The sequence below is a fragment of the Paralichthys olivaceus genome, chromosome 12 (assembly GCF_024713975.1).
Source record: "Paralichthys olivaceus isolate ysfri-2021 chromosome 12, ASM2471397v2, whole genome shotgun sequence".
NCBI lineage: Eukaryota > Metazoa > Chordata > Actinopteri > Pleuronectiformes > Paralichthyidae > Paralichthys > Paralichthys olivaceus.
Window position 1 is genome coordinate 14,575,988 of NC_091104.1, and position 20,933 is coordinate 14,596,920.

The 20,933-nt window shown below is 43.3% G+C and overlaps 3 protein-coding genes across 4 annotated transcripts in view; 1 reads left to right on the top strand and 2 right to left on the bottom strand.

Moving 5' to 3' along the window:
• mnat1 (MNAT1 component of CDK activating kinase) overlaps positions 1-9,815 on the bottom strand; it is a 34,122-nt gene extending 24,307 nt beyond the window's left edge. The window contains exons 1-4 of one of the 2 annotated variants that reach the window (XM_020084922.2): positions 9,674-9,815; positions 8,200-8,290; positions 1,544-1,696; positions 1,082-1,155 (exon numbers count right to left, since the gene is read on the bottom strand). In XM_020084922.2, coding sequence (XP_019940481.1) covers positions 1,082-1,155; positions 1,544-1,696; positions 8,200-8,288 — 316 coding nt within the window. In that variant the 5' untranslated portion in view covers positions 8,289-8,290; positions 9,674-9,815. Of the gene's footprint in view, positions 1-1,081; positions 1,156-1,543; positions 1,697-7,695; positions 7,821-8,199; positions 8,291-9,673 lie in introns of those variants that run through there. The other variant, XM_069536219.1, reaches the window with a different exon arrangement.
• Positions 9,816-9,840: 25 nt separating this feature from the next.
• Positions 9,841-16,574, top strand: six4a (SIX homeobox 4a). The gene is made up of 3 exons (XM_020084920.2): positions 9,841-10,723; positions 12,372-13,063; positions 14,159-16,574. The coding sequence occupies exons 1-3, from the start codon at positions 9,993-9,995 to the stop codon at positions 14,764-14,766; spliced, it is 2,031 nt and encodes a 676-aa protein (XP_019940479.1). The 5' UTR covers positions 9,841-9,992; the 3' UTR covers positions 14,767-16,574.
• The window catches only part of six6a (SIX homeobox 6a), a 29,945-nt gene continuing 25,386 nt past the window's right edge, over positions 16,375-20,933 (bottom strand). The window contains exons 6-8 of the transcript XR_002202617.2: positions 17,415-17,482; positions 17,213-17,261; positions 16,375-16,845 (exon numbers count right to left, since the gene is read on the bottom strand). The gene's annotated coding sequence lies outside the window, so the exon portion shown is untranslated. The remainder of the gene's footprint in view (positions 16,846-17,212; positions 17,262-17,414; positions 17,483-20,933) is intronic.

Below are 20,933 nucleotides of genomic sequence, written 5' to 3' on the forward strand. Positions count from 1 at the left end.
ATCTTTGTCAGTGTCACCCAATATTTGAAATATTTGTATTCTTCCACTTTCATGTACTTCACATGTCAAAGGTTCAGTGTCTAAGATTTAGGTGAAAGGGATCTATTGGCAGAAATTCAATATAAAGTAATTCATTTAAATACAACAATACTAATTGTTGTTTTCTTTACCCTAGAATGGGCCCTTTATATTTAAATACTTTATATATACATTGGGAGTGGGTCCTCAATGGTGACTGCCATGTTTTTTACAGAAGTTTAAACTGGACAAACTCAACAGCTTTTGAGTTTTTACAACTGAAATCTACCACAGGTTTCTTTCATGTTTGGGAGGGTGAGGTGACAGGTATTCAGGGGTATTTTTCAGACAACATACTCGGATACAGGCAGGGAAGTTCCAGAAATTGTGAGGAGCAACTGACTAGTGTTCTCACATACAGTCCCTCTAATAATTTCAGGGAAATGTCCAGACCTGCACGGCTGAAAGTAGTTATACCCTCACTGGTACAAATCCTTGCACCAAATATATGACCTTGACCGCAGGAGCTGGTTTGACGGTTAAAGAGTAAAATCTATCAACATAGTGTAGGAACTGGTTGCAGACTTAAGATCTAATTTACACAAGTGGCCCTCTTCCTGACCTCGCCTTTTCTCTCCCACTCGAACTTTAGACTTTGCATTTGGATGACATCACATGAATAAAAAAACTGCTTTTCTGAGCTCTGGTAAAGTTCTGCATCCTTACGGTTTCATGGTATAGTACAAGGAGTAACAGCGGAACTTATACAATACATTTTTGTTGTTACAGCAGCACCGTTGGCCACTGGTACAAATTGGAAGCAGGGCTGACTGGCCACACTATATACAACTTTCTTAAAACGTCCAAGCAAAATGTCCATGGTGGTTTGCCAGTCAAGATGTGTTAGCGTTGGCAGAGTTACTCCCTGATCCGTGCCCCTGGCAGACATGAACGGCTGTAAAACATCACCCTTTGCAGCCAGAGTCAACGAAAGATCATTACATTAGTGAGCATCCCTTTCTACCCTCTGATACAGCATGAGGCTTCCAATCAGGGCCCCTACCTATGTCCTCCAGTTGCTCTAGGTAGTCATTATACTCTCTCAGGCCAGGGAAGTCAAACTCTCTCTTGTTGTATCTGCAGAGGAGAAACAGAATGCATGATACAAACAGTAAAACTTGATGAAAGCAAATATGCACTGACATTAATAGCTTCCATTAAATCAACCATTTTATAATACCATGTCTGCATACTGCCTAATAGGCACACATTAGATGTCAATTAAGGGGCTATTAAAGAACAGATGAGAGGGAGAGAGAGAGAGGGTGGGGAGGGGCTGCGAAGTAAAAACCTGGCAGGGAAAGAGCTTTCCCGTTTGAGCCCCCCCATGGGGAGAGTCATTGTCTACAAAACAAACAGTGTAATGAGAAAGACAAAGGTGGCTTAAGGAGTGGGCGGGGGCACGAGATGACACATAAACACACAGAGCCGCACCCCTCACCCTCCGGGTCCCCCTCAAACTCACATCTTCAGCACCTTCTTTCGGATCTCCACCTCCTTATCTACAGTGGGGTCTTCGAAGAGCTGCACGCGGAAGTTGCTCTTCCTCAGGGGCGTGTCACACTGCACACAGTTACCCGAGCCGCGCACAAACAGCATCTCCACACAGTTCTCGCATCTGTGGGGCAGAGGAGACAACGAAACAGAAAAGCTGAGCTCAAGGTTTTTCGGAGGCAACACTACCCACCCAGCCCTGACAGTCAGGCTGTTTGCATGTATGTGGCAGCTCAAATACAATTTTCCTAGAAGTAAAGCAAAGCCATGTTTTTTTTTAATGCCTGTAAGTTATCATCAGACTCAGTGGGTGATAATGGGGCATATGAATATTTCCTCTGAGTGCTCAAAGACGGCTGGGCTTATGACTGGAATGTCGTTCAGGCTGCTTCCCACTCTCAGACAAGAGGAAATTACTCTGACACCCCATCAGCGCAGTGTCTGTCTGCCCTGGAAAAACATTTGCTTTATTGTTATTTCAACAGACCTCAGTCATTCTGCCACGTTGCATAATGTGATAAAATCCAGCTCAGTAATTTCACAGTGTAGCCTATCATTAGAAGAACGGACCAAGACTTATGTAGTTCTGGAAAAGGCAAAAGATGGATAAATGCAGTATTGTATGTATTCATTACTTCATTGGCAAGTTAAAGTATTTTAAACAGAACTTTTCTTTGTGTTTTAAGGCTTTTCACCATCTAAAAGTTGAACATTTATAAAAAAAAAAGCACCAGTTTTAAGTTCACATGCAATTCCAATTTTTCTACATTTAATGAATATTTATTATTATTACTGACATTCTTTCATTCCTTACTGAAGGGAAGTTATAAAATAGTGAAGTTTAAGCCACGTTTTTAAATACCGTTGAAAACTGGGCATGTTATTGATCAAAGTATCTCCTATAAATCTATTTAATAGACATGATTGCTTTCCAAGACAAAAATACAGCACAGTCATGATGAGTTTTTCAGGCAGCCCTTATTTCCTCATATGAAGCCAAAATGAATTCTCTTCAGTAGAGAGCACGCCTCTCCACCAGTGACACAATACTGAACAAAAAAAAAAAGACAAACACTTTTCAGACTATGTTGGGGGTATTTCAGGTAAAGCTCGGGCTGGAACAGGAAGGTTTACTTCATGCACCATCACGACACAACTCCACAGCAACCAACTAGCATACACACCTGAGGGCACAACCCTAAGCTTAGCCATCAATCACACCTTTATGCAGGTAGGCGTTTACCCATCAGTCATTCTCAAGTGAGGAGTGGACACTGAGGACAATGGGAAGGTTCCTAAATCTCCCCTGATGGGGTGGAGGGCTTGGATAAACGTTTGCACAGTACGCTCTTTTAATTGAATCCTGGTGGAGCTTTATTTCCACAGGAATTCACCTTCCTGCTTGTGACCACCTTCTCAAAAATGGAGAACATCTGGTTTCCAAATGTCACTATCTGTTTCGGAGCAATTGATGGTTGTTGTAATAAACTGGAACGAAGATGATGGGGGAAAAGACGGATTTTTCACCATGCATCATCGATGATATGGCTGAGTCACTTCTTTCCAAAAGTTAAAAAACTGGGCTTGAGACACTGGTGCCTCGTCAAAAGCTTTCCCAAGATGAACACCATTATAACAATCATGAGAGTCATGCAGGACATTTCACTTCATCAGCAGGATTCAAGAACAAAACAAAACTGAAAAAAAATCAGTTAAAGGAGAAACTGCAGAGCCATGGAGTTTGGCTGTTTACGCATAGCGTCTCAGATATGGGTCAAACAAACCCAACGTGCCAAGTGTGACACCAGCATTAAAACACACACCTACAGCAGATATAAAATAGACACTTACAAACATGTCAGTTCAGCTTGACTTACTCGAAGCGTCAATATAAAAATGAAAGCTAAACACTGGACAGAAACATCTGCGTTGTCTTGGTGGTGCTTCAGTGCCCGAAGGAGCCTGCTGCTCAAGTGCACCCTGGAAGCGGCAGATGTTCACTGTGGCCCCGGGCTACAGGAGATGTATAGGCCTGGCCATATGGAGGTAGATGGAGGGATTCAGCTTGTTTCCACAGGCCCACAAAGAACCCATTCATCAACATGGGACGAGGAGCTGGGCGTAGCTTGCCCCCTGCCCCATAAATGGACCACACAACAGAACTCTCCATGAGGGAAATCCTGTGTAACTCTAGAGCAAAGAGGTGAATTACTAAAGGGGAGGGAGGAGACTTTTAGAATCAATTTGCCATCTTCAGAGAAGTTCAGCCTCCCGAAGTGACAGCTTTCAGATTGTGTGTCGGTTACAATTTGCAAACAAAGGGAGGGAGGATCAGGAATCTCTTGCCAAGGTGAGGTTCTACCACTTGGTCCACAGAACAGATATTTTAATGTACAAACATATCTCTAGCAGCTCGCCATCTTTGTGTCCCAGGGCTGTTGTTGCTGACTGAGTGCTCCTGACTCCTCCCTCTCACCTGTCCTGCTCACAGCTCCAGGCTCCTATCTCTCCTATCTGCAGCTGTCAGCAGCTCTTGGAAGGGGGTGGTAAGAGGAGGGTAAACAGGGTTCTGGCTCAGCAAAGAGGCTCCCCCACCACTGCTTGGTGACATTGCCTGTATCTTTACTTCCCCCCTTTTCAGGATAAAAGAGGGGAAAAAAGAAAACCACAACAGACAGGAGCTGGATTCACCTGTTTCTGTCATGACACTCATGATCGTTTCAGTACTTTCTCAAAGCCCATGACTGAGTTCACAAAGAGCAGAGCAGGCTCTGTGTCATATTTAAACCTGCCCTGACGCTGTGTCCTGCCCTGTGACCTACAATACCTGCAGCCGCATGGTCAAAAATGCTGAGGTCCACAAGTTTGCTGACACGGAATCTAGAGTCAGACTTGAGTGAGCTTTAATAAATTTCATTATGTAGCAAAGTGAGCAGATTCCCCAATATAAATTAGAGGTTTTGTGCCATTGCATGTTGGGAACGTCATCAACGTGCCTTCTCGCTCGCTGTAATTGTTTCCAGAGACTTTCCTGCTGTATTCTCACATGGAGTTTTCCTGACATTTCACTAGAAAGAAAACTTAAACAGTTGAACATTTTAGGAAATATGATTAGTAACACTCATGTGGAGGCATATACGAGAAGACCTACAAGACTTTCACGTTTGCCTGTTAAACATAAAGCTACAGCCAGGAGGCAATCGTCTTGGCATAAATATAGAACCAGGGGGCAATAATCAGTCAGTATGCCTGCCTCTATCAAATGGTTAAAAAAAAATAAAAAATAAAAAAGTTCACCAATTGATATGATATTTTGTGTTCACTGAATCTGTGTAAATATTAATTTTAACAGCTTTTTTGGCAGATTTTCTAACCAAGAGTATTAAATCCCCACCAAAGTATTAATACTGAAAATGAACTCCTAAAAAACATTTCTTACTTTATTAAACTAGAACAAACAAACTAGTTTCTACTTAATGAGGTGTGTCGGGTCTGTAGACCCCAAAATGCCCCCCCCCCTCACACATTGCTAGTGCCTGCCTGTGTGCCCAGTGCCAAATGCCAAAGGGAAATGGACCCGGTGTCATTGTGCAAAAAGTAATAAATAACACACATCAAACGCCCCCAGTGACAGGGATACAAAATGTGCTGTGGTGGGATTTATATTTAGATACATGCTCACGTTGGAGAAGCCCAATACTGCAGTGCATCATCCAAGGCTGCTCAACCAAGACTGGAATGGCCATCCGGTCAGACCAAGAAGACACTAGAGAGTTTAGCTCTTTTATAAATGGATGAAGCAGTGCAGAGGGTCCAACTACGTTTGCAGCCACATATTTATTTTCAATAAAACCATTAATCATTAATTCCATAATAAAAATGTAAGAGAATAAAGAAAACTTCAGATCAAAACCTCAAAGGTTATCTCTGTAAATCTAAATCTAAAACATTGTTGATTGATTTTCTGTGGACTCACAAATCCATGAATAAATGAATAATTTCAAATATAAGTATAACATCAACAAATAAGTTGATGGTTTGAGAGGAGTTCATCATCCCAGATGGTTAAAAGGTCAAATATCATACTTGGCAATGGGAATGATGACAAAATACCCACAGGATCTTAGAGGACATTGTTTCAGTCTAAGGACTAAACTATTCTGATTCACTTTTGTGCGGATCCAGACAAAGCAAGAGATCAAGGAATTTCTTTCACTTTAATTTACACTGTGAGATAGGGCTTTTGTGCCATTCTCACCCATTTGCCAGGAAATAATGCATGGATGTTGCCAAATATCGTGAGTAAGTGTGTGAAATTTGGTGCAGATCCAAGTAAAAATCTGAAACTAGAGGATTTAAATGGGGGAAGGTTATTTATATTTTCTTCTTATTCTACATGGACTTGTTGAATCCAAATGAGAACTCAGTCACTGAAACTGAATCACACAACTCAAGATAAAGTACAGGCCTGTAGATCCATCAACTCTTCAGTAAGCCAAAGTGTAAACAAAAAGCAAGTTGACATCAGTGACGAAAATACTAATACAGTTTGAGAGTACAGCATTTTCCAAGTGGTGCATAAATTCACCGCCACACCAGCTCCAAGGTGACCTGAGCTAGGACATCTCTCCAAATTGCTTCATTGCAGAATCATTTTAATTTTCTATGTGTAGCCCTGCATCCAGACAGAGGCTGTGAGTTATGAGCTCGCTGACCTGATGACAAAGCACGGCTGCTTCCTGATGGTTCGGTCAATAAACAGACAGGGTCGAAAAGATGCTCTCATCAGGCCACCACCGTCACCGCACGAGAACACGTCCCCTTCATTTAAACGATCAGGTTTTCAAACACATGGCAAGGTTAAACACTGGAAAATGCTCAGCAAACAAGTTTTACCCAGTACTGGCACGACGGTGACGCAGAATCAAAACACTAGGATTAGCGAGATCTAGTGCCAGAGCGATGAGGTGAGTAAGAACTCAAGTCAATAAAAAACTGAATTATTCCACATGTGATAAGAGATTAGTTCTTAAACGTATTTTATTTTTTAAACTTCAGACTTTTCAGACAGATTTCACACACTCATAGAAATTAGTCCCGAAACATGCCTGATTTTTTTCAAATTCCTTATCTTGCAATGTTAAAGAAAGTGAGAAAAAATTCCTGGATTAATTTAGCAGTTTATTGTTTCTATTTTATTTATGAATCCCACCAGGGCTTTAGGTACAAATGTTGTACTGAAACCAGACCTACCACAGGGGTTTAATGGCTATGATCCGGAATCAGCCTTGAGTTTGGGTATAAAAATGAAAATGGTCACAATTAGGATACATTTTGGGTGGTTTGGATCCAGTTAGGATATGGTATGGCTGTGATTTTTGTCTCTGCTTAAAACTGTGGTAACATGGGGTGCCCTGTGTACAGAGGCTTGAGCCCTCCTGCAGCAGCTCCAGGTTTAGTTTCACTCCTTTGCTGCAAATCTTCCCCAATTCTCTCAACCCTGTTTCCTGCACCCCATAGACTAGAGCATATTTTCAAATAGGCAAAAAAAAAGTGCAACCATTCTCTTTTCCCTGACATCCTGGATGTTTGCCATCATATCTCCTAGAACCGTACACCTCAGTGGTCTAGTGAAAGCACCAGCATGTGCTTTAAGACATCTTCTACCAGTGCTTACAGAGAAGTTTGGATGGACACAGCATGTCAGATGTATACAACAATCAGTGTGGTGTTATTGTGCAGTCTAGCACAGGGCAATACAACAATATCAATAACTATCGATTTAGAATTTTAATTATTGCAATATAACTAAAGTCCAATGGATATTGATGAAATGCTTATGTATTGTGTAAGTATAGTTGTGAGGCCAAATATACAAATACCTCAGATTTGTAAAATGTTTTGAATTACTTGTAACCACAACCTTCATTCACTGAAGAGACAGAACAAACTTCAGAGAAACAATACTGTGACATGTCGTGATGATTATCAACATTTACTGATATGAACATTCTTATCTTGATATTTGTCTCCTTGTCTGACACACTGTCCTGGAGGTTTGACAGTTGTCATACAGAACTGAGGGATGTGACAGAGAAAGAAACCACATTTAAACACACTCACCCGTTAAATCTGTATTATATTCCTGCAAGTTTCATAGCTCACAGTATCACATTTATATATTTTCTACGTAAGCATCAGTGTTTATATTTGACAGGAAAACACTTGACAACAAGAAGCTATTAGCTGTTAGCTTAAGAGCTAGTGTGTGAGTGTTTTAACCTCTTTAACGACCGTTCAGACTTTGGAGAAGATGTAAACAATTTTAAAATTAAACTTAACCGTCTGTTTGATAGTGTGTTAGTAGGTGTGATTATATTTGAAAGGAAAACACTGACAAGAGGCTATTAGCTGTTAGCTTAACAGCTAGTGTGTGTGTTTAAACCCTATTTTAACGTTCAGATAAAATGGAAGTGCTTTCAAAATCACCGCCTGTGTTGTGTCCTTTAGTGTGTGTGTGTGTGTGTGTGTGTGAAGTTCAGTTTGAAGCTGCAGCACGCCTTCGTGTTGTGTTGTGTTGTGGGTCCATTAGCTTGTCTGTGTGTGTTGTGTTTGTCAGATACTCACAGTGTGTGTCCGCACACGTTCACCATCAGCTTCAGAGACGGGTTCCTGTATTTGGTGGTTTTACACCTGGGACAGCCCTGGTCGTCCATTTCTGACGGAGCAACACAAAATAACAAGCTGCAGAAAAACGTCAACACGGAGCAGCTCCTCTGCTGTCACTTCACTGCGCCACACTCAATCAGGTCCGACTGGCAAACTCCGCTTATAACAGTAGTTCCTAGTTGATGGTGACCTTTACCGAAGCGGTGGTCACACATGGAGGCACAACGTGGGGTCCCTGAGGGGCCCCAGGGGGTCTGAGGTAAAAAGCTGAGTTGTTTACTTTTGCATTTGAAGTGGTTGTATAAAATATTTTTTCTATCACGTGTTTCACTGTGTAACTCCATGTCCCACATATTCCATGATCTAATGTAAATACCATAAAGTCTGAGCTGAACCATAACAAAAACCAATCATCTGCCCAGATGTGATTCTCCAGGGCTTATGACATCATATAGATTGAATGTATACATGTCTGTGGGAAATCATTCAGAGAGGATGATGGATATGTTATGAGATTTATGATCTTTAATGATACAATGTCAATTATAGTATTTACTGTGATAGAATAATAACATTAACTTTAAGGAAGGTTGGTTGAATTTATGGAAAAATGAATTTAAAAAAACTATAGCTCAGAAAGCAAATGCAGACGTTACCTTTACTAAAAGCCTGTGTGTTACAGGCCTATTGATTTATTGAGGATGTATGAAAGTCAGTGTAAGACAATGGTATTGTTCCCATTGTTAGAATTCATGAGATCTTAAATTAATTGCAAAAACAAGCAAATAAATTAAATATATATTTTCCAAGTTTGTGACCATGTGCATTAATCAGAAATTAAAGGTGTTATAGGCAAAACTATGACATTTGATGTCAGCTACTATTTAACAAATATATCGTAATATGGTAAAATGGTTACATTTGAGGGTATATGAGTGAATGGCAACTGTTCAAGTTCAGGACACAGAAATATCACAGCACAGATATTCATGAGATGGTCTGAAAGTGGGTTTCTGCAGCTGTTACTAAATATTTTGGGTTTTATGTATTGGCTATTGATTATTGGCGGTCGTGATATGTTTTGTTTTATTACATACTGATTTGAAAGTGTACTGCAAGAATTATAAAACCTTAAAATACTTTTGGAAATAAGAAATAGAATAAGATAGAAAAGGTAACCAAGTGGTGTTGGCATTGAACAATTGTACTTTATTCGATTAATCCAGCTTCAACTTTTATTAAAAGTTTTGAACCATATTAGATTTAGATAATGAGGTGAACATATTCTAACATTATTGCTCCCTTGGATTTTGTTAAGGGAATATAAATAGCTCTGGTGGTTTTTCAGTTTTTCCTGCGTTCAGCAAAGGCAGCTCCTGCCCACACAGACAACAAGGATATCCCGTTCCCACGATCCCAAAAACGCACTCACCTTGCACAGGTGAGCTGCGGGAACATACTGGAAGTCACATGAGTGACAGCTGGAAACTAAACATTCGCGTCTGAATCGGCTTGCTCCTCCCTTGTGGCTCCATCGGCGGCCAATGGCGTGGCTCTCCTGCAGATAGACCCCAGTGTGTCTCCTTCCAGCTCCAGTCCCCGCAGAGTAAAAGTCACGTTGGGAGGAAAAGAGGAGAGAGGTATCTACTTACAGCTGCTGTCAGATATCCGATCGCATTCGCATGGCGAGGAGGTAACCTGATCGAGCTGGGAGGAGTGACTTTACCAGGGAAGGCTTGAACAGGAAAAAAATGTCTTCTTCTGCCGGAGAAGTCACAACAGCAAATGACATCAAGAGGGAAAATGTGAAGGAGCTGGATGAGCGGGAGTGCATCAAGTTTGTGGCGCTGGACGCGGCGGAGTTGTCCATGGAGCGCACGGCTCCCAACGCTGACGCGGTGCGCACGGAGCTGCTGGTGAGCGCCGCGTCCTCCCTGGCTTTCTCCCCGGAGCAAGTGGCGTGTGTGTGCGAGGCTCTGCAGCAGGGAGGCAATGTGGACCGGCTGGCCAGGTTCCTGTGGTCCCTGCCACAGAGCGACCTGCTCCGCGGCAACGAAAGCATCCTGAAGGCGCAAGCGCTCGTCGCTTTCCACCAGGCGCGGTACCAGGAGCTGTACAGTATCCTGGAGAACCACAGCTTCAGCGCGTCCAACCACACCTTTCTACAGGAACTGTGGTACAAGGCCCGGTACACCGAGGCGGAGAAGTCGCGGGGGAGACCCCTTGGCGCCGTGGACAAGTACCGGATCCGGAGAAAGTACCCTCTCCCCAGGACTATCTGGGACGGCGAGGAGACGGTGTATTGTTTCAAGGAGAGGTCTCGGAACGCGCTGAAGGATCTGTACACTCAGAATAGGTACCCCTCTCCTGCCGAGAAGCGAAACCTCGCCAAGATCACAGGACTCTCCTTGACCCAGGTCAGCAACTGGTTCAAAAACAGAAGGCAGAGAGACAGAAACCCGTCCGAGGCACAGTCCAAGAGGTGAGGCGAGAAAAAAAGGAACAACACTATTTCATTTCCACACTTTATATTAATCAAAATATTAAAAAATAATTCGAGTGCTCCGTGCGTAATAGGAGAGTTAAACTACACCCAGGCTAATTTTAACACAGTATTTGAAAGCTTTTTTCTCTCACATGGAAGGACGTTTATAGGTTAAAACCATTCACACTTCATTCAGTGCTCAGTGTATTTCATAAACCTCCAATTGGACTCACTCATAACACTTTGAGAAATATCAAGTGTTTAAAATTAAGTAACACAAATAGTGCGTAAAAGGAGTTGGAGCACGTTTATAATGTTTTGAAATATGAAGCTGTTGCCTTTCAGATCCGGTTTCAAGTGTGTTGGTTCATGGAAACCATAAGCAACTAAATAAACCAGCAACCTCACCTCACACGCTCCACTGCTTTAACTAAAGAAACAACTCAAAAAGCTTTAATATTCCCATTAATATGTGGGAACACACACACACACACACACACACGCGTGCACGTGTCCCCTCAGCCCAACATAAATCTTTTCAATAATCACATTGTTCCCTCGCTCTCTCTCAGAACATAAAGGATCCCACCCAGAGGTTCCAGCAGCTTCTGCGTTTCATTTTATAATCTTCAACACAAACACACTGAATTTCACCTTCTTTCATGTTTTCACCTCTGTGTGAACAAAGCTGACGCACCTGGTGGAGGTGACCCCTCTGTCTGTCTCTGTCTCTCTCTCACTCACACACACACACTCTCTCTCTCTCTCTCTCTCACTCACACACACACACACACACACACATACATACACACGTACGCACACACTCTCTCTCACACACAACCTGTGGATATTGTGAACAACTTAATCGTCTCACTTGCAGTAACTAGTCTTGCTTTATATCTTTTCATGGAAGTTGGGGGAGGTTCTGTCAGAGAGTGTGTGTGTGTGTGTGTGTGTGTGTGTGTGTGTGTGTGTGTGTGTGTGTGTGTGTGTGTGTGTGTGTGTGTGTGTGCTCGTGTGGGGCAAGGAGGAGGAGGGAGGGTGCAGCTGTTTTAATCCATCTTTTAAAAGGGGGCTAGTAAACAAAATACAACAGCTACTTCCATATTGTTTAGTTTTTTTAAACTGTGGCTTCTTGAGAAACTTAAAAAAATATATAAGGGTTTAAATTTCACATTTTAAAATTGAAGGGGAACAACAAGTAAACCCTTACAGCCATTTGTTCTTTCATGCCACTGGCGCTGGCATTTTGTCACACCAGGATTTACTGCGCCAAATGGTTGCACAGTTGTTGATGTTGGTCGGTTGTTGTCAGTGCAGCTCTCCATGAGGTAAGAGAGGGGCTCCACACTCACAAACACAAGGGCCTGCTCTTCAAAGCTGTGTAACAACACTGCAACAAATGTGACTGTCTGCTCTGCGGCTAAAATGTGGCTGGAAAGGGAATAAACACCATTATCCAAGTTTATACTCATACTTATATATATATACTTATATACTTATAGATTTTAGAATAAAAACTATTATATGGTATTCATATGCTTTTATCAGGAACTTGCACATACTCCAATCGTATTCCATTTTGGCTCCAAGTCAACTTATAACAATACTTTAGTGTAACATCATATGTCATCTTTTTTCCCAGTGAATCTGATGGAAACCACAGCACAGAGGATGAGTCTAGTAAAGGCCAGGATGATATGTCACCCCGACCCCTCTCCAACTCCTCAGATGGGGTCATCCCCCATGGGATTCAAACGGGGCATCTGGACGGTGGGGTGGTCATCCAGCAAATCGGGGACATCAAGATGCCCGGATCCAGCAGTGGTGGCCTCTACAATGGGAGTCTAGTGACCAGTAACACCTCATCTGCCGTCTTTCACAATGGCGGCTCGTCTTACCTCCACACACCTGGAAACATCCTCTTCAACGGGCTCAACTTGGGCATCCAGCCCCTGGCCTTCAACCCTCTGAGGCCGTCAGGAGGGGTGTTGCTGGGGAGCTCTGGGGTGGACATGCAGATGCACACAGGGCAGGAGAAGGGACTGGGCAGTTCTGCTGAGGACTCCAGCCTGCAGTACGCATCCTACACCGGCTGTGTGAATGGAGCCGAGGTGAAGCTGGAGGGGGCTCACTCCATGGCCGCCCAGAACGGGGGTTCCTCCGTGCTGACGTTCAGCTCCTCGTCAGGTGCGCTGCAGCTGGGCGGCTACAGTCTGGTGCACGTACCGAGCGGAGTGTCTGACAGTGATGGCAGCTCATTACTCAACAGTGATGTGGGTCTTTCTCCCCTGCAGCTCTCCTCAGCCTCCTCGGCCTCAACAATCCCACAACAAGGTGGGTACAGGAAGTTATATGATGGAAAACTGATTAAGTTTGACAGCTTGCATACTAGTTTAACTTTTGATGCCATGTTTACTTGAGAAAATGGAGGTAAAGAGGAGCAACAATGATACACAATCAAATATTGGAGTATTTTGCACAATGACTGATACTTCTTATGAAGGAGTGGGAGAGATGTCTAATAAAGTACATTATGGCTAATTTAATCTGTCAGGTAAATACAACAAACTTAAGTAATGCAGTTACATCAATTCAGCCTTTAAGACCAAGAAAAGACTAAAATATGATCATACCACATTATTAGGATGAGATCAATCCAGATAAAGTCAAAAGGAGGCTAACATTATAAAATAAAATAGATATCACAGCCTTATATCTCCCAGTTTTACTGCAGGTCGCTCTGCCCTCCTCGAATGTTCCAGTGCAACTCTGCACTTCCCGGTGGTTTGTCAACAAATCTCTACTACATCCACCCAATATATCCAAGCTGATTTATTCTTGGCTTGTCTGTGTTTGGGCCGTAGCCCAAAGGGCCGATACTACAACATAACACAGACCAGAAGAAACAGGGAAGGGCCCCACACACACACACACACACACACACACATGCACACACACACACATATGTGCATGAGGTGGTCCTTTGAAAGCCCCAGAGATGAATAAAAACAAGTTCTGAAGTCACCATCACTCATCATCACTGCACTCTTGATGTGCAGAGCAGGGAGGTGGGAAAATATGTTTCAGACAATCAGAGGCCATGAAATGCACGAACGGGGAATAAGCCATTACAGCACTTGTACTGACAGAAAGCAGAGCATCTACAGCAGGATGAATTATAAGGACAAACTGAAAACTTCAGCTCGCTGTTTAGTGCTGGCAGGCGTTTGCAATCGTCCTCTGGGGCACTGTGGGGTCAAGCTTAAAGAGCACAAAGTGTGTGAGACACACAACAGCAATTTTTAAAGCCAAGGTCTGTTCTTCATTAATCATATGATGCTGTGAGAGAAGAGGATCCAGCAGTGGGACTAGGATCTAAACTGGAGGTGGAGATACTGTATCATATATATTGTTCTGTCATTTCATTAGGAACCATACCTCTGGACAACGTAGCAGTGAGTTCCTCCAGCGACGACTCGTTCCAGCAGCAGGACAAGATGACCATGTCGTCCCTGCACCACAGCACCGTCCTCTACAGCATGAGCAACACCGGCCAGACGTCCATCAAGAAGGAGCCTTTGGAGGGAGGTGTCTATTCCTCCTACCACCATGGGCTTCACTTGGACCCCAGCGGTCAGATCAGCTACACCACCCACAACTCTGAAGAGGCCCCGTCCAGCCAGGGTCCCACCCAAACCAACGACGTCCCTGCTGTCACCTCGTCCAGCCCCGAACCAGAGGTCTACACCACCCTCACCATCAGCACACCCCTGATGGCCCAAACGGACACAGGAAGCCACCACCTCCAGCCCACAGAGTACCTAGGGGCCCACGAGATCCGGGGGCCTACACCCTCGCACCTAATAGGCCCCGGCATGAACAGCAACTACATGAACCTGTCGGGAAACAAGGTGGACGGGTCGGGAGGCATGAATGAGATGGTGCGGGCGATGTGCGGGGAGATGGAGGCTGTGGAGGGGAAGGAGCTGGCCAAACTACAGACAGTGCAGATGGACGAGGACATGGCCGACCTTTAACCTCAAATCAATCTCCCCGCAGAAGCACTCGTGTCCCCCCAAGCAGAGATATGGTGAATCTTTTTACCTTTGTGTGAGAGTGTGTTTTTTTTTTACTCTTCATTTCTTTAAATGTTAAATTATTTGTGTTCATTTGACTTTTACAATGCACTCTACAGTCAGAGGGGACGCCCTGTGGGTGGGCACTGTCAGTTTATCACAAAAAAAAGAAAAGTCTATGACACATTTTATAAGCCCTGTTAGGAAGAAGAAACATTATGGCTGTTTGTGCAAACACAAGAAGCCGCTCTGTGTGTGTGTGTGTGAGCCGTGTTTTAAATGTGCATTTTTATAGACAACACCTGCTACTTCCTGTTGAGTGGATGTGATCCGCCGGAGCAGGTGCTGGAATGCCTTGAGTCACATGACCAGGATGTTCCTCCAAACTAAATGCGTCATCCGGCTCAAACCAAAAAGGTCATTCGGCCGGGGGAAGAGGGAGAGAGCCTCTGTGAAAATGATCAGCTGAAGAGCGACCGCTTTTACTGAAGGACTGCACACACACACACACGCACACACACACAGAATAATAGGTTATTAGAGACAGAAAGCTGCTGATTTAGGAGAAAGTGTCCTTCAGTGAGCACCTTAAATTCTCTGATTGCCTCTCAAGTCGCTGCAAACCCTGAAGTTGTGCTTTATATTTTACCAAATGAACTCAGAGTGTTGAGTACGGGACAAGAGTTGAGACAAATGTGCCTTTCTGCTACTTAAAAACACATAATGTCATTGGTCTGTTTTGGCGTTTGCACTACCATAGTGACATTACAACGTGCACGTTTCTAACAACCTTCAAGTCGGAGGGTTTGTCATGTGGCGACAACAACAAATGCACAAGTACAGCAACGACTCCGATTTCTAGCCTCATCTTCAACCTGTTAGACAAAGATCTTAACGATGATGGAAAGGTCACGGTGTCGGTTCACATGTTGCCCATCATATGTTGTTTATAATGCTGCAACTCATAATATGTTAACTAGATGTGATGATGCTATACTATATCGTGTTTCATTTTGATGTGTCTCTCCAAAGCAGTCAGTAATCATGAATGGTATTTTTCTATGAAGCCAGACATCTACAGAGTGTATGCTTTTAATGAACAAAGGTACAGAAGCTAGAAGAGGACAAAACCGTTTGTGTTTCTTTTATAGTCCCACTTTTAAACCCGGAGAGGGATTGTGATAATTTCTCTTTGCATGGCGTCATAATGTTTTGGACACTATAGTGCCTTTTACTTTTTGTTTTGTGAATAATAAAACTAAAAGTAAGCTCAGTCGTTGATCCTGCGCTGTAGCCTCAGAGATTTACCACCATCGCAGGCGCACTCATTGGGTGTCAGATGAGGGAAGAGAGGGCAGAGAATGTCGAACCCATTTGTCAAGTGTGTCCGGTGCTTTTCGCAACAGGAGCCTAATTCCTCGCTGTCATACATGACCCTAATAGCACATTTCAGCGTCGCAGCCAAGTCATAAAGTGCACATGTAGCGGTGCATCACGTGTTTTCATACTAAAGGACTGATGAACACTTAATTTGTGACACGATCCCATCAATTTGAATGGACATTTCAGTGAAAGTATCCTCAGTGCTTTAATGTAATATACCAAAAAATGAGTTGTGGGCAAATATTAAACTGATGGTCATTTTGTTTTGTTTTGTTGTTGTTTTTTATCTTAGTTTGAATGATACGTTTGTCATCTGAAATTATGTGAATGTATTTTTCTAAATCTCTGTACTACAATAAAAGTTTATATTTATAAAAACATAAAAACATTGTATTCTTTCTATGAAATTTCTAAATCATAAAATTAAGATCTCTGAAGTTCTTTTTAAGATTTTTGAAAATCAGAGAAAGTTACAGACACAAAAAATGTATTTCGAACATTTAAGACCCCAACTCCGGATTTTGGGGGGTGGGCAGGGGGTGGGGGTGCATGCAGTAATCCAGCAGGCCTGGTGCTGCTCTCTGCAAACCTGCGGTGATCGTTTGCACATGCCTGGCAACCTGGAGTTCATTAGCCCTCCTTTTCTCATCTCAGCCCCTGTAATTCAAATAAACAGCAATGAGATTTCCAGAGGTAAAGCTCTTTTTGGGTGGGGGGTGGGGGGGTCCTGCAGCTCCCCACAACTCAGTGTTTCCCTGAGTGAAGGATGAACAACCCCCCACCCCTTTAACATGTGGAAGAATGAATGTGAGATGCTGTCAGTCACAGACACTGGGTCTCTATCCAGAAAAAAAAAAAGAGCCTGGACCCCTCTCGTGGCTTGAGGGGATTCTCTGTGAATTCATGAGTTTCCACCCATGGACTCATTCACTCAGCGGGCATCCGACCAAACCAGCGAGGGGAGATAAGATGGAGACAAGGTTTGACAAATGGACGGACAGCAGGGGGATTTTATTTTACTCACAGCCGTGTCTGCGGTGGATTATAGGAGTTGTCCTCTCAGCGGATCCTGGCTGGAGGAGATATATATGATCTAACTGATGACCTAAATAAACAGAGGCTGTTTGTCTGTGCTCACTGTGGAGGCAAAGGGAGAGGGAGGAGGGGAAATGGGAGAGACTATAGCGGGAAATAGAGGGAGAGGCAGGCGAGGGGGATAAAGTTACCTGTGCACAGGTGACCTCGTCGCCATGGGCAGTGGATTAGCTGATTGTTAGGTATCAGGTGACTCCTCCTGTAATATTGAAGAGGGTGAAAACAGCTTTGTTGGAGCCCAGAACAATATCCCATTCGCAGCAGGAGCCCATGGCCCATGGGTCTCACGGGGAGGGGGCCACAGAAAATTCCACCTTTGTATTGTGTCCATAAATTAGACAGGAAAGGAGCACTCACAGAAAATGTGTTTTTCACAGAGACTGCACACAGGTTATTGCTGGTTTTCTATATTTTACAGCTTTTTTTATGTGCAAAAATTAAAACATGACAATATCCAAATATCAATGAATCACATTTTTCCCACAATTTGAATCTTGCAGCATAAAACATACTTGGGTGCGCAGTAAAAAAAGAGGGAACTCCCCCAGAACTGTGGCCTTATTAAAAACACTGACCTCTGATCTTTCAGATGGTTTCAAAGCTGACATTTAATGCTGCGCAGCAGACTGCAAGCCATATGTAACATGACCTGGGGAGAACGGTACTCCACTGCTCCACGTCCCACTAATGAGAGGGCAGGGGTCAGTGGGTACTGGCCTGATGGTACAGACCCACCACTACTGACCAAGTAAGTTCCCTGTCTGACACACATTCTACTCTTGAAACCAGGCTGTGGAAACAGAGTAGGTGGTGTTTATGAATCATATAGACGGGAAATACAAGTCCTCAATCCTCGTAGAGTTTTTTTTTAACCTCCTCGTTTGTTGCTTGGCAGAGTAGAAGGTATGTGCACATGTCTGCTCCATCATTCTGTGTGGTAAGAAGAAGATGCAACCGGCATGATTCACCGGTTTGTTCTGGACTGCAGCGACAGGACATAAGTCATGAGGATGATCTGAAGTTGTTTGTGAGTATGATGCATAAACACATAAACACTAACATGCACGTGCACACACACACAACCTTGTACTTCTTTCTAAGTGAGGACACATGCACTCATGTATTCCCAAACCCTAACCTTAACCATCACAACTTAATGCCTAACCCGAACCTAAACCTGGTTTCCCAAAATGTCCCCACTTCATAAAGTCTACAGCATGGTCCTCACAAAGAGGAACAATTAAGAGAGAAGAAGAAACATCAAACAAGTGTTAATCTAAGGAATAAATAAAATGTATGAGTATGTGAAGGCTTAAAAACTCTCAAATGTACCCAATTTATACTGACTTTATTAATCCTGATGTTTGTCAAATTGTCCATCAAGCTTAGATCATGAGGCATTTTAATAAGACCCTGTCTCTGTCTCACACACAAGTACAGGCTCGCACACACACGCTCACACACACAGTGGCAGCAGCTGTGAGGCAGCATCATGGCCACAATGATATTCCCCAAAGAGAAAAAACTCCACTTTGTAACAGGAGCAGAGAGGAGGAGGCCTGACATGACCAGTGACCAGTGATGAAGATCATGGACACACACACACACACACACACACACACACACACACACACACACACACACACACACACACACACACACACCTGCTCCTCGACTTCACGGCTGCTAAAACTTCATTTGCAAAAACACAAATAACAAACTGACCCCGTCCCTGTAGTAGTTACATTTTGGACGTGCATGATCGCACTGCGATGGCGCCCCCTCCCTGCCGGCACACACACACATGGTGCAGCTGCTGCGCATCACGTTTTAAATCGCTCCTTTGTTTGTTGATGTGTTTGTCTGCCGGCTCCTGGTTTGTTTACTGGTTCCTGCCCTGCAGCCAAATAATTACAATAACACAAACAACAACAACTTCCTTAAAAAAGGGGGTTCATGAGGACGCCTGACTGTAAAAGAGCCGGTGGTCCTCAGAGGAAATGCGTAATGATTGTACTGGGGGAGTGGGTGGGTGGAGGGTGGGTGGAGGGGTAACCCCGGTGCACTTGTACCAGGTCTAATTTTCCAACATGACAGGAAACTCTGTTAAGCTGATAATTGCAGCTCCAATTTCATTTAACTCACTCATGTCAACAGTTGTGTTTTGTTTTGAGGGAAGGAGCAGCTTTTTCCCCCTCACACTGCCTTTCACTTAAATAAAACACTTCAACTCTTAATCAAAGACACATTTAGGACATCTTGAAGTGACCAAAACTAATGACAAACTATTTATTACAGTAATTCATTTGTGGATAAATGTTTTAAAAAGCCAATTGCAGTAATTTACATAATTTTATAGGTCTAAACGAAAATATAGAAATGTTTTGAATACTAATCTGATGGATGCACAGGAATGTCAATATTGTTTTACATAGATAAATAAGTTGTGTTTTTTAAAATATTTTTTAGTGAGGTGCCACTGAAAAAACAAAAACGCTCCGCCTGGAGACTAAATTGAACATTTCTCACTTGATTTAAACACTATCGGCTTCGTTCCAGTCGATACAGCTGAAATAGCACTTTTGGATTTAGACACAAAGAAAACCATCTGCTCACTGAGCCAGTGGATCGTTTCAATTTTCCTCCATATTTTCAGAAAAATAAAACCCTCCAATGGGAAACAGAGCGTTTCTGATGATGACATTTTTATGAAGTGTCCTCTAGTGTTTTGACGTGATCACTTTTTCTCCCTCTCACTCTCTCGTACTGTTTATTTTAATGTTTTTTTGTGTCGCAATTTAAAAGTAATGTGGTGACACTGCTACTGTCAGCGTGGTGATTAAAGGACTTGTTTTTATAGCTTTGTGCAAGTGGAACAATTCAATAAGCGCACGCAGGCCCACGCTCCTCCATTACGCACGGGCCTTCACCTCACTTTAAACTAGTCTCACGAGAAATGGGCTGGCTTTTTTTTTTTTTTGCAGTGAAATCATTCTGACTCATGTGAGATTTATGCGGAAAATGTTTGACTAAAACCCGGAACATGCAGCATATTTAGCAGCCGTGCACCTACAGGAGAGGAGCGCCTGTGGTTTCTGAGGGTGACGCCAGGAGCCAGGTTTTGGATGAAGAGGAGGAGGAGAGAAAAAAAGAGGCTGTAACGAGTGATAGCTCTACCTATGTATTGCATTACTTGTCGGGGTGTATATATACGAGGAGGCCGTGCAGCGCTGGCCGCGGTGGAGGAGGAGAGTCCACATCTTGAAATAATCTGTCGCCCCCCGGGCTGCTCGGGTTAAAGGAGGAGGCGCGGCGCAATGTGGTAGAGATATTAGAGAAACCCGAGAGCCGCTCATCAGACAGCTCATTTACTGAGGCACTGAGGTTTTACACAGCCAGAGAGCAGCTACACACACCGAGCTACACTGGCCCGAGAGCCTGTGTCCACCGAGCATGAGAATATACAACTCAAAACCTGCACCAGGGGCCAATGTTTCAGGTTTTGTGCGACGTGCACGCGTAAAGAAAACAAGGAGAGTGGGCCAAGATTGAAAAATGTTATAAAGGTTATTGCAACTGTTCAAAAATGTATGCAACATTTTAAAGTTGGAGCTCTTACAACAGTTAAAACAGTTTGGATAAAGTTAAAA